The following is a 12,156-nucleotide window of genomic DNA, read 5'->3' on the forward strand; positions in this document are numbered from 1 at the left end:
GCTGCTCACTCTGATGGCTCCGCCTGAGGAGGGCTGACTGAGATACGCTAGACTGAAACTGAATATTCACAAAGATCAGCCAGGATACTGGGCTCTGTCATGGTTATCAGAGATGTTTGCAGAAATGACCAACATGAACTCGCCCCTCTTCATGGAAAAGCCCTACAAACCAAAGCTCCTCACTTAGCTCGTTTCCTAATACCAGTCAGTAAAACCTAGTGACCACAATACTATCCAAGAAAGCAGCCAAATTCAGTTACCTCTCGCCTAGAGTTTTACAGCCTAAAAGAATTCTTGTATCAAATGCACTTTTGGAAACACTAACTTTGTTCCCTAACCGCGTCCACGTTTTGATGCTTCCATCCAAGAGCAAAATGGGATTTGAATTCTTCCAGGAATGGAATAGCCTGGTTTTTCCACCTTGACCCTGGGTGGTCACACAGCTGGTTCCTGATGGACAAGGCCGTGAGGACAAGGCCTATGTCCATTTCACTGACCCATGTGGGTTCATGGCTCCCTCTGAACAGAGAGGACTTCCTGCTCCTGCCACATGTGGATGGTGGCCCAGAACCTGGTAGGCCTCTGGGCGGGACTCTGGATGTCAGCTTAGCAGGCCTCCTCTCCTGCTAAAGCCACGTTGGCAGTGGTGATAAAAACTGAGTCTTAACTGCAATCCTTTTAGGAGTAACCCACAAATTCTCAGTCCTACCTGCTTCCCATGAGCCCAGCTGTCATCCCTACAAATGTTGATTGAGTGTGGGTGTGTGCATACCTGTGTGTGTGTGTGTGCGCGCGCGCCTGTGTGTGTGGGTGTGCCCGCTGGTATGGGACATGCGAGTCCTGGTCCAGAGAAGCCTTTACCACCAACAGAACTGGAATCCCAGTCCTCCCTCCCAAAATCTGACAGCAGGGTGAGTCGAGAAGCCACTACAGGCCTTGTTTCTGATGGCAGACAATGCAGCAGGAAGCAGAACCGAGGGAAGTGGTGACACTATGGGCAGCTGGCTGAGAGGTGGGGTCGGCGTTCCTCTGGAAAGCAGATCCCACCTCCCCCCAGCTGCCCTCTGAAGCCTCCCCAGCCAGGGTTGCTGGGCTGGCCTGGATTCCAAGGACCCCTCCCCAAAGCCTCTCTCTCCTCCATCACATGGAGACTACGAGATGCGGCAGCAGCCATGGACTTTCTCCTCCATCTCCTCCATGGGGGCCTTGAACTTCAAGAGTGGGGGATCTCCGCTGGTGACCGTGTAATACACTGAGGTCCCACTGCTGCTGTATGGTGAAGTTCTGCCTCCAATCAGGGGGGCCTTGCCTTCACTGCTGCTCTCGCCCGTCCTGGCCATGGCGCCGCCCAGGTGGGTGCTCAGGAAGGGGTGGCTGAGCAGCTTGGCTGCAGCCCGCTGCCGCTTCAGCTCCAGGAGCGTCTGGGGGCTCTGTTCCTTGTAGCCACTCCAGGGTGGGGTGGCATCGGCCATGCCAGGGCTGCTGTAGACCATGTTGTAGTCAGGCATCTCATGCACTTTCCAGACATCCCCGTTGGACAGTGCATACTGGTAGGCGCTGACCGGGGCCCGGAGGCCGTTCTCAATAGGCACGTCCATTTCACTCCGTGGGATCTTGGTAGGAAACTCAGAGAGCAGCACGGGCTTCTCCAGCCGGGGGTTCTGAGGGTGAAAGGAGAACATTACCAGCTGGCTGGAGCATCTGAACCCACTCCCCACTTGCACCTCTGCTGAGGGAATTATTGTCTGCACCTGTCCTCCATCCACTTTCCCTACCTGGGTAATAGGACCTCCATTTTGGTTTCGGGAACTCACCAATCTATGTGTTTTGGTAGAGCTGACCAACCCCCATCTTTGCTCCAGGGGCTAGGCCATGAGCCCAGGCCTGGACAGTCAACATATTCACTACAGGAATTGCTTCGGGTATGGGTTCTTGACTGAAATTGGTTTGATGAAACTCAACCCTGGCACTTTCGCTAGAATGCTTAGGAAAGAGAAGTTCTGTTTCTGTAGGAATTGTGTGCAGTAAGAACGATATAAGCTGGGGGCTGGGGAGACACCATGTCAGAGTCTTCCTGACAGTGAAGGTGACATGAAGGAAGACAGAGATAGATAGATTAGATAGATAGATAGATAGATAGATAGATAGATAGATAGATGATAGATAGATAGATAGATAGATGATAGATAGATGATAGATAGAGACTGCATTCCTGATGATCCATTTTGAGCCCCTGTGCCCAGACCTTGCAGTGACATGAGCCAACAAACTCCTTTTTTGTGTAAGTCGATTTCAGTTGGGTTTCTGGTCACTTGTAATCAATCCTTCTTCTCTATTCCCAGCATAGCTCCACTCCAAATGGCAGATTCTTACCCAGAGGCCCATTACACCCAGAAATTCCTGGATAACAAGAGCTTTAAAAGTAGCTGCTGCCTAGAAACTATAAATGAAAACATAGATACATTTGACAAAAACAAAAATGTAAAGCCTAGCAAAAATCACCATAAACGAAGTCAAAAGACTCATGACAAAACTAGAAAACTATCTACATCATATATGATAGAAAAGGGACCAATTTATCAAATAAATAAAGAGCTCTTAAAAGTCTATTTTTAAAAATGGACTACCCAAAAGACAAAAATTAACAAAGAACACCAATATACAGCTCACAGCAAAACATAGCCTGTAAACATAGGAAAAAATACTCAACCTCACTAATAATTAATGACATAAAAATTAAAACAACACATTTTTTACCTATCACACTGAAAAATATTTTTAAAGTTTGCTCTTACTCAGTGTTGGTAAGGGTTGAAAAATAGCTAGGCATGTAAACTGCCACAATCTCTTTGAAGGACAATTATCACACCACCAAAATTTTTTGTTTGTTTTTTAAAGGAGAACGCATACTTTGCACCAGCAAGCCCATGTCTAGTACTTTGTTTCACAGATATATTCCCCCAGGAGATCATAGCCTGGAAGTCATCATTCAGCAGGTGGCAAATTATGGCAAGTTTTTGTACTAGAATATTCCACAGCTGGTAAAAATAATGAAGGCAATCTCCAGGTGCTGACTTGGGATTCCTTTTTTGGAAAGCTCTCCAAGAAATAGATAAATCACAAAGAAAGATAAATGAAGAATAGCTGGGAGGCATCTGAAATGTGACTTGATTTCAATCTACAACTCTGTACCCCCCAACCCCTAACCTTGAGGACGAGACAGAACAAAGCGTCAGGATTCCCTCCCATAGGCACCTCACTCCTGCTGTTGAGACAAGCCCACACGTGACCTCCCTGTTCACACAAGGAAACAGTCCCATTGAGATGTGTGAGCACACTGGGTAGCTAACCATTTTGCATACTGCCAAAGCAATACTCTCCAAATGTTTTCAGCTGCTCATTGGGTGGTGGAAGAACCAACAAGGCCGACCACTGCAGGTACAGTCAGCCTCCCCCTTCTCATCCCCAGCAATGCTGCTCTGGCCCCAAACTTGCTTGCCCCACTCAGCAGGCAGCAGCCAGGCATGGACCTGAGGGCCTCGGTACTGAGTCAAACGGTGTCTCCACCATATTCATGTCTCCCCCACTTCTCTGAATGGGACCGTATTTGCAGGTAGGGATTTGCACATGTCATTCGGTAAATTACAGTGAGGTCAGACTGGATCAGAGTAGGCACTCATCCCACGGCTGGTGTCTTTCTCACCAGAGAAAACAGAGACACAGACATACACAGGAGGACGCCATGTGAAAACAGGCAGAGATTGGAGGCACCCTAGCAAGTACCAAGGAATGCCTGAGCCACCAGGAGCTGGGAGAGGGGAGTGGAGCAGATTCCCCGGGAGGAACCAACCCTGTTGACACCTTGCTGGAGATTTCTGGCCTCCAGGACTGCAAGAAAATTAATTTCTGCTGTTTTCAGCTTCCACTTGGCATTAGTAATGTATTACAGCAGTCTCAGGAAACCAGTATAGATTCCTCCTCGGGAAGCAGTTTCACGCCCGGGACCATTAGCTACTCCTAGGGCAGGCTTCTGGGAGGTGCGACCAGCACCCTACTCAGTTGTCCAAAAAATTTCTCCCAATCAGATGTGTTCTGGTAAACACAGTTCTCAACATTTTGTTACACTTCCCCCCAGGGAATCTTACTGTCCTCCGTTCCCGGCATGGCTGCCCTACGGAACCTCTCTCCTGGAAAGCCCAGAATGAGACCTGGTGGAACACAAGTAGGCATATGGCTGTCACGCACTCCCTGTTGAGTATGAGACTCTGCTATGAGGCAAAGCTCCCAGCTCTGGCTCAGAGAGACCCTAGGCTCGCCTCATTAACCACGGTAGCTGCCACCATCAGATGCGATCCAGAGGGTTTAAGGTCCCTGCCCAGCTAACCTCCTGAAGGCTCTCAGATGAGGAGAGAGGAGCAGGCAGGGGTCCTGTTTCCCTCCCACGGCAGTGGCTGACACTGGGGCCTGAGGCACTCACTGGGTCCTTGTTCTCCTGGTCTGTCCTAGTCTCCCTGATGTCCCCATTGTAGATCGAGGTCCGCTGATCCTCGGCCGCACTCCGCTGCTGCCACAGGATGGCCTCTCCCTCATACTCCTTCCTGTACAGGTTGGTCCTATCTGACAGGCTGGCTCGACGCACCACCTTCCTGAAAAGAGAGAGGGGGTGCTGGAGGCTGCATCCAGGCACTATGGGCAGGAGCACGCAAGGGAGCCCTGGAGGCCCAGTCCCTGACTTACCCACGGCTGCCCGTGCTGGACGTCCTCCTGCTCAAGGACGACTTGTGCCTCAGCTGTGACTTCATGATCACATCGTGCTTGTGTTTTAGTTCCAGCAGCAGGACCTTGAATTCCTCCTCCTCACACAGGTCTGAAATGGCAGAGAAGTCTGTTGTGGGGCGGGGTGCAGTACAGAGGCCCGTGGCCCCCGAGAGCCCTCTAGACCAGAGGAGCAGCCATCCCAACCCACTGAAAACTCCCAGCACCCTTTGGGGCATTCCGGGAGGGGAGCAAACAACTCCAGTCTTATTTCCTGGGCTACAACCCAATCCTTCGAGAATAAAAACAGGAAATCCAGGTTCCATGCACTCCTAAGGTTCCCAGCTATGACGGAAGGAGTCATATACCTTTGATAGTTTCCAAGAGGAGCCATCAACTCTCCACTGACATGAAAAGTATCAACAGAAACAAGTATGGACCCCATATAGCATAAGCAAGAAAGTATGCAAAGATGTAATCCTATATCCTTACCCATTCAAACCCACCTAATCCTTTCATTTACCCATCTATTCCCTGACCCAGTCATCCATCTATAGATTCATCCTCTACCTACCCACTCTTATTCATCCATCCACCATAGGCCACCCATCCATCCATATGGTCATCCACTTATGCATAAGTTTATCTATCTGTCGCATCCACCCATCTATCCATTCATTAATCTATCATCCATTAATTTATTCACTCATCCATCTATCCATCTAAACACCAGCCCAGCGTCTGTCCAACCATATACTCATCCATTTATCTCTCTACCCATCCAGAGATTGATGAATGCCTATGTGTGTACCAGGTGTTGTGCTGCTCTTACCTATTGGCATCTCATCCATGGATGTCCTAGCACTGAGACTGGCCCCATGGGACACCAACAGCTCTGCCATCTGCATCTGAAACACAGGAAAAAGTCCATGTTCCCCTTTCCTAAGGCTCAGAAAACCAAGAAGGTGGGGAAAGTGCCCATGGCCTCTTAGGATGTGACCCAAGGAATAGTGGGGGGGGGGAGTTGATTCTCAGGGGAAGCTCTGTATCCTGGAACCAGAAAACCTGGGATGCAATGGACTTGACACCTCTCCAGCCTGCCTGGGCTAAGGGACAGAAGAAAAAGGAGTCGGCTATAACTCTAGGTCTGTCAGGCGTCCATGGAGGGACTGCAAAAGCTGCAACCAGAGTTTTCTATCTGGGAAACAAATGGAGAAACTATTCACAGCAGAAACACGGGGAATTTTCTAATTTGACAAATTTGACGATCATCCTGTTGGAACACTTGCCAAATGTTTTTGCAAACTCTCTAGGCCTTTTCATATCCCACATACTAGCTGTACTCAGTACCTTAAGCGGGCCTTGTATTCTTTTGAACCAACTCCCAGCCCAAAGGACATCAAGGTGACCCTGTGCTGGTCTCCTTGACAGCACTGTGGGTGAGAACTACCTGTCCCCAGAAGGCGGCCGCGTGCAGTGGCTCCCAGCCATCCCAGTCCTTGACATCCACACGCACTCCGTGGTCCAAGAGGAGCTCAGCTGCCCGCAGGTATCCATTGGCTCCAGCTATGTGCAGCTGAAGGAGAGGGAAGAAGGGAGAATTCCCTAGGGGCTGGTCCCACATTTGGAGGTGGGATAGTCCTCTCCCTGACCCCAGTCCCAGACCATTCTTGGGGCCAGGAGAATGGAATAGAATGAGGCAGAAATACCAGCCATATTGCAGAGGATTATGGAGTCTGCAATATGGACCTAGAAGGTAAGGCGGAGTGGTGAGCTTTTCTTCCCTGTGGTTGGTCTTAGAGCCCCCGTGGTTAAGACAACAGCATTTACTGGGTCCTGACTATGTTCTGAGCCCTGTAGGAGGGGTCTCAGGTCCAATATGGTGGTTTTAAAATATGTCGACAAACTCTTTCCCTTTAAAGATGGCGCTTAATTCCTCGCCCCTTGAATGTGGGCCATATTGAGTGACTCACTTCTAACAAATAGGATATTGTGAAAGGGTGGTGTGCAATTTCTGAGGCTAGGTCATAAAAAGCATTGCTGCTGCTATCTTATGCTCTCTGGGATTAATCACTCTAGAGGAGGCAGCCACTGTGTTGTGAGGACATTCAAGTAGCCCTTAAGAGAGGCCCTAAGGAGGTGAGAAACTGAGGCCTCCTGTCAAGAGCCAGCACTAACTTGCCAGGTACCTTGGAAGTGGATCTTCCAGCCCCAGTCCTGCCTTCAGATGACCACAGCCCTGGTTGACATCTTGACTGCAACCTCAAGAAAGACCCCCAAGCCAGAGCCACCCAGCAAAACTGTTCCCAATTCCCAGACCCATAGAAATTATGTGAGATAATAAATGTTTCTTGTTGTTTTAAGATGCTAAGTTTTGGGGAAGTTTGTTATGTTGCAATAGTAATCAATACATCCAATAAGGGAAAGCCCCAGGTTGAGGCTCCAGCTATTTGACCTGGCACCATTCAAAGCCTCCGGTGGTGGACGCCACCTTACAGACCTTAGTTATCCTGCTTGCTCCATCGCCCAGAAAAATACATAAAATCCTTAGCACATGATGAACACTCAGTAAGTGACTGACATTCTTAGAGAGCCCTAAGTGGTGACAAAGTGCATCATGGGAATGGGTGAAGGAGCAAAAGGAGACAAAGCAAAGAGAAACCAACTGTGCAGCCAAGGTGAGAGCTAGAGATGAGAGCCCTAGGAAGCCAGCAGAAGACTAGCTGGGACGAAACAGAGGCCCTAGCTGTAGAGGTGTGGTCTCCACCAGGGGCTGGCCCACGTCAGCCAGAGCTGGTCTTGGTTCTGGCCCATGTCCTCACCAGCGTGGCACCCTGGGCATCAATCCAGTCAAGGTCCTGGCCTGCTGCAATCATACAGTGGATGTCTGAAATCATCTGCTGCTCAGGACCCGCCCGCATCTCGTTGATTCTCTCTTGAGTGATGCCTAAGGTAGGGAAGGAGGGATGAAGTCAGCACCCCCAGGTTGAGACCACGAGGGGGGTGGGGGGCAGATGGGGGAAGCAAGGCTCCTGCTCCCCAGGGTCTGCCAGTAAAAAGGGTAGATAGACATTATCACAGGTTGTTGTCTTCCTGGCCCAGTGAACACAAACACCATGCGCTGGCCCACAGAGCAAGGGCCCTCCCTGCCTGGCACCCAGTAGGCACTGTAATGGTATCAGTTATTGTTCCATAGGCTGTGCTTCTAGCTGGAAATCCCCACCACCCACCTACCCACCTCCAACTGCTCAAATAGTTGGCTCCATCTCATCTTCTAGGTCTGGCCTGGATCACGTCCCCACGGCCCTCCTCTGACCACCCTAGCTGCCCAGGGTTTCTGTGCGTGCCCGTCATCTCTTGCACAGTTGTATTTGCAGCACCTGGCACGAGGCTCAACAAATTTTGGTTATGACTGAATGGGAATGACTGAATTAATGAATACATAACTTTTAAATGGAGAGTTGAATAAATTGAGCTGGAGAGACCCAGAAAGACATTTTAAAGCCTGAATCTCTGGCTAAAAAAGTTTGTGTCATTGGCAGCTACTGATGGTATTTAAGGAGAGAGTGGCACGCTCTATGAAGGTCCATTAGATTAAACATTCCTGGATAGAATTCAAGGGGGGGTCTGTAAAATTGAAAGGAGAAAGAAATGACATGTTTATTTTCACGAACCTTTAAATGAAATAGAGCACTTCCTTCCATTAGAACATACGCGAAACCCACAGTAGAATTAGGAGTGACTGTGACTTGGTCACTAACAGAAACTGGAGGTGATTTCATATCATATTATCTTATTGTTTAGTGAATTAATAAAGTTTATAGATAACACATTTTAAACTATTGTGGTAGTTTTATTTTCATATAATCCTATGACTTGGGTAACTGCATTGAAAAACATTATTCTGAGGAGGGGTCCATAAAACAGTTACGACCCTCTGCAGAAGATGAGCAGTGAAAGCTGGGGTGCCAGGGAATGGAGAGAGCAAATTGGCAGTTATTGCTGGGATCTGGGAAGAAACACAAGGGCAGGACCCCAGGCAGGATCAGGTGCTGCAGTCGAGGGTCTGGCTTTCAGATTTCCTTCTGAGGAGGCGCTTCCGAAATGTGTATGCAGAGAGATGGGGCGGGCTGGTCTCTCAGATTGCTACATTTTCTTTTTCTCTCTGAAGCTCATTTGTGCTCTGAGAACAGCCCACATCTTGTTTATCCCGGCCCCTGGCAGCCAGCGTGGTGCCTGGCAGGCACCCGCGAACGTTCCTGACTTTTTATTATTTTCCCAAATGGGAATATATCTTTATTGTGAATGTTGACTGAATTGTCACAGCTGACAAAGAGGAGACAAGGCCAGCTGAGGCCGCCCGCGTGTGTGGGTGACACAGAGGAGAACAATACCTTCCTTCTGTACAGCACGTTTTCCTGGGTCCTTTCATGTCTCATCTTGTTAATCACACGATAACAATAATAATGGGGAGCCATCGTCCCCTTTCCTGAGCGCTGACCATGAGGCAGGCAGGTAGGAGCTCGCTAACGTGTTCACCTGCGATCATTTAAGAGCTGCTCCCTGCTACACGGCCCTGAGCCCATTTTATGGCGTGTGCCCTGCTCTTACCCTGGTAGGCCATGCACGTCTCGATGACATCCAGGGTGGGTTCATCCTCGCAGAGGTCATAAGGCATGTTCCCATCAGAGTTGACGGCCAGCAAATCGGCCCCACTGCAGAGAAAGGGCCAGAGTGAGGGCCAGGCAGGTGTGGCCAGGGTTGGTCTGGCTGCTTCTGCTCTCTGGCCTCTCACCCACAACCCCACTGTGCCCTCAGCCCCCCGCAACCCCATCAAAGCGCACCCCAGAAAGAATAGTAACTTCAGGATCCTGGGGGCCCCGACTGTGAAAAGGCCAAAATCCTAGGTGCCCCCCCTAGCTCTCTGCTCTGTTGAGCCAGCAGGCAGGCTTGGAGACAGATGTCAAAGTCCTCCCTGGTGACAATCATGAGAATAACATTAACGGCAGCAGCACCACTTACCAGGCATCTGATTAGAGTCAGGCCTGATCTAAGCCCTTTATACACATCCTCTCATTTATGTATCAGGTCGGCATTGTTGGCCCCACCTCACTCAAGGGGAAACAAAGGCTCAGACAGGTTCAGTCACTTGTCCATGGTCACACAGCTAGAACGTGGGAGGGTCAAGACGCAAACCCGGGTCTCTCCTGGGCCAGTTCTTTTCACGTCTCCATGTTCTATGTTCGTTGTTGCCCACCTATAGAAACATCCTTGGCTGTCCCCCACTTCCTGCTCCAAGTCCCTGCCCAAAAGGCTGACCAGCACAGGGACAGGACAGAGCCTGGGGCTCCCTGGCAGAATCTGCCTTTTGGGCCAGTGCTTCCTACACATGGTCCTGGGATGCCCTGTAGCAGAATTACCTGGAACTCCTAAAATAAAATGCAGCTTCTTGGGCTTCACTCCAGACCTCCTGAAACAGAGACTCTGGGGGTGACCGATGCCCCACAGGCTTCTGGTACAGATCAGCATTGGGGACTCACTGTACCAGGCTGGCACCACTCCTTTTTCCACTCGTACCATTACTGATTGGGCAGTGGGCATTTGATGCTCCAGGCAGACTTAGCTATATCCAGATTCTCATCAGAGGCGCAGGCATGGGCCACTAGCCAGTCGTTTAGGCCAACAGCCCTCCAGTGTGACCTCTCTGAGCTCCTGTGTACCCTTGGGCAAGCTAATCCACTGCTTTGAGCCAAAGCAGCAGGATTGTCATCTCCATCCCCCCAGCAGCCACCCAATGGACCCCGCTGTCCTTCAAGACCTCCAAAAAAGGTCACCTGCTCTTGGCCATTCTTCCTGATTCCCTACACTCAGATAGTCTCCTGGACCTTCTCAGACCCCAACCTACTGGTCTCACTCTGGTACTGAAATCATTTGATTTCCCACCTGGTTCCTCAGGACTTTTGCATCCCTGAGTGCACAGCTCAAGTGCCCATAAATTATTCGATGAATTTAATTGAATATACTTGAAATTGCATGTTGCCTTTTTTTATGTGTTTATAGAACTTGAGCAAACTAGAAAGAATTTCAGGGCAGGAAAAGACCATCAGAGCAGTAGAGAGAGACATGGCCTTATTCCTGGGAAAGACACTGTTGCACAGAGCCACCAAAAGCAAGTTCTGCTCCAAAGAAAAACTTCTGAACAGAATTTGGGGGGGCAGGGCCAAGAAAGTATGCTCGCCTTTTTTTTTTTTTTTGATAGCAAGAAAAACAAAAATGGGAATAACACATAAAGAGGGCAGAAGAGATAAACACAGACTCATAGACTCTTGGAGACCAACAGAGAAAAAGATATTTGACGAAAGAGAACTATATCCAGATACCAAAGCCAGATGAAGACACCACAATAAAAGAAAATCACAGCTCAAAATCCCTATAAACACATGGAAAACTTCTCAACAAAATATTAATAAGCCCAATTCAGCAACATATTAAAAGGATTATACACCATGACCAAATGGGGATTTATTTGTGTACTGTAAGGCTAGGTCAACATATAAAAATTGACTGATGTATAATAATTGGTGTACTATAACAGCATGAAAGGGAAAAAACCATATGATCATCTCAATTGATAGATACAGAATAAGCATTTGACAAAAATTAAACAAGCTTTCATGATTAAAAACACACAACAAACTAGAAAGAAGAGGAAACTAACTCAACATAATAAAAGCCATATTAGAGAAAAACCACGGTGAACATCAAACTTAATGGTGAAATACTGAAAGCTTTCCCCCTAAGTTCAGAAACAAGGCAAAGATGTTTGCTTTTGCCACTTCTATTCAACACAGTACTGGAAGCTCTAGCTAGGGAAGTTCGGCAATGAAAAGAAATAAAAGGCACCCAAATGGGAAGAGAAGAAGTAAAATTATCTCTATTCACAAATAATATGATTTTATATGCAGAAAACCCTAAAGAGTCTACATAAAAATGTTAGAACTAAAATGAATTCAGCAAATTAGCAGGATACAAGGTCAACGCACACAACTAAATTGCATTTCTATACACTAACAATGAATAATATGAAAAGAAAATTACAAACAATAAGTTAATTTACAACAGCACCAGAAAGAGTAAAGTACTTTGGCAAAAGACTTGTACAATGATCACTACAAAGCATTGCTGAAAGAAATTAAAGAAGACGTGGAAATACATCCCATGTGCGTGGACTGATAGTCTTAATATTCTAAAGATGTCGATACTATTCAAAACTATCTACAGGTTCAATGCAATTCCTATCAAAATCCCAATGATTTTTGTTTGCAGAAATAGAAAAATCCATCCTAAAATTCATATGGAATCTCAAGGATTCCAAATAGCCAAAACAATCTTGAAAAAGAA

At 48.0% G+C, this 12,156-nt stretch overlaps 1 protein-coding gene across 1 annotated transcript in view; it reads right to left on the reverse strand.

Moving 5' to 3' along the window:
* Positions 1-12,156, reverse strand: part of PPP1R16B (protein phosphatase 1 regulatory subunit 16B) — a 93,528-nt gene that overhangs the window by 2,795 nt on the left and 78,577 nt on the right. Inside the window, exons 5-11 of the mRNA XM_081033684.1 lie at positions 9,367-9,470; positions 7,578-7,702; positions 6,206-6,331; positions 5,588-5,663; positions 4,738-4,867; positions 4,478-4,646; positions 1-1,661 (exon numbers count right to left, since the gene is read on the reverse strand). The exon at positions 1-1,661 is cut by the window's left edge and continues 2,795 nt beyond it. Of these exons, the coding sequence (XP_080889810.1) occupies positions 1,152-1,661; positions 4,478-4,646; positions 4,738-4,867; positions 5,588-5,663; positions 6,206-6,331; positions 7,578-7,702; positions 9,367-9,470 (1,240 nt within the window). The 3' untranslated portion in view covers positions 1-1,151. The remainder of the gene's footprint in view (positions 1,662-4,477; positions 4,647-4,737; positions 4,868-5,587; positions 5,664-6,205; positions 6,332-7,577; positions 7,703-9,366; positions 9,471-12,156) is intronic.

This window comes from Rhinolophus hipposideros (assembly GCF_964194185.1).
Source record: "Rhinolophus hipposideros genome assembly, chromosome: 22".
NCBI lineage: Eukaryota > Metazoa > Chordata > Mammalia > Chiroptera > Rhinolophidae > Rhinolophus > Rhinolophus hipposideros.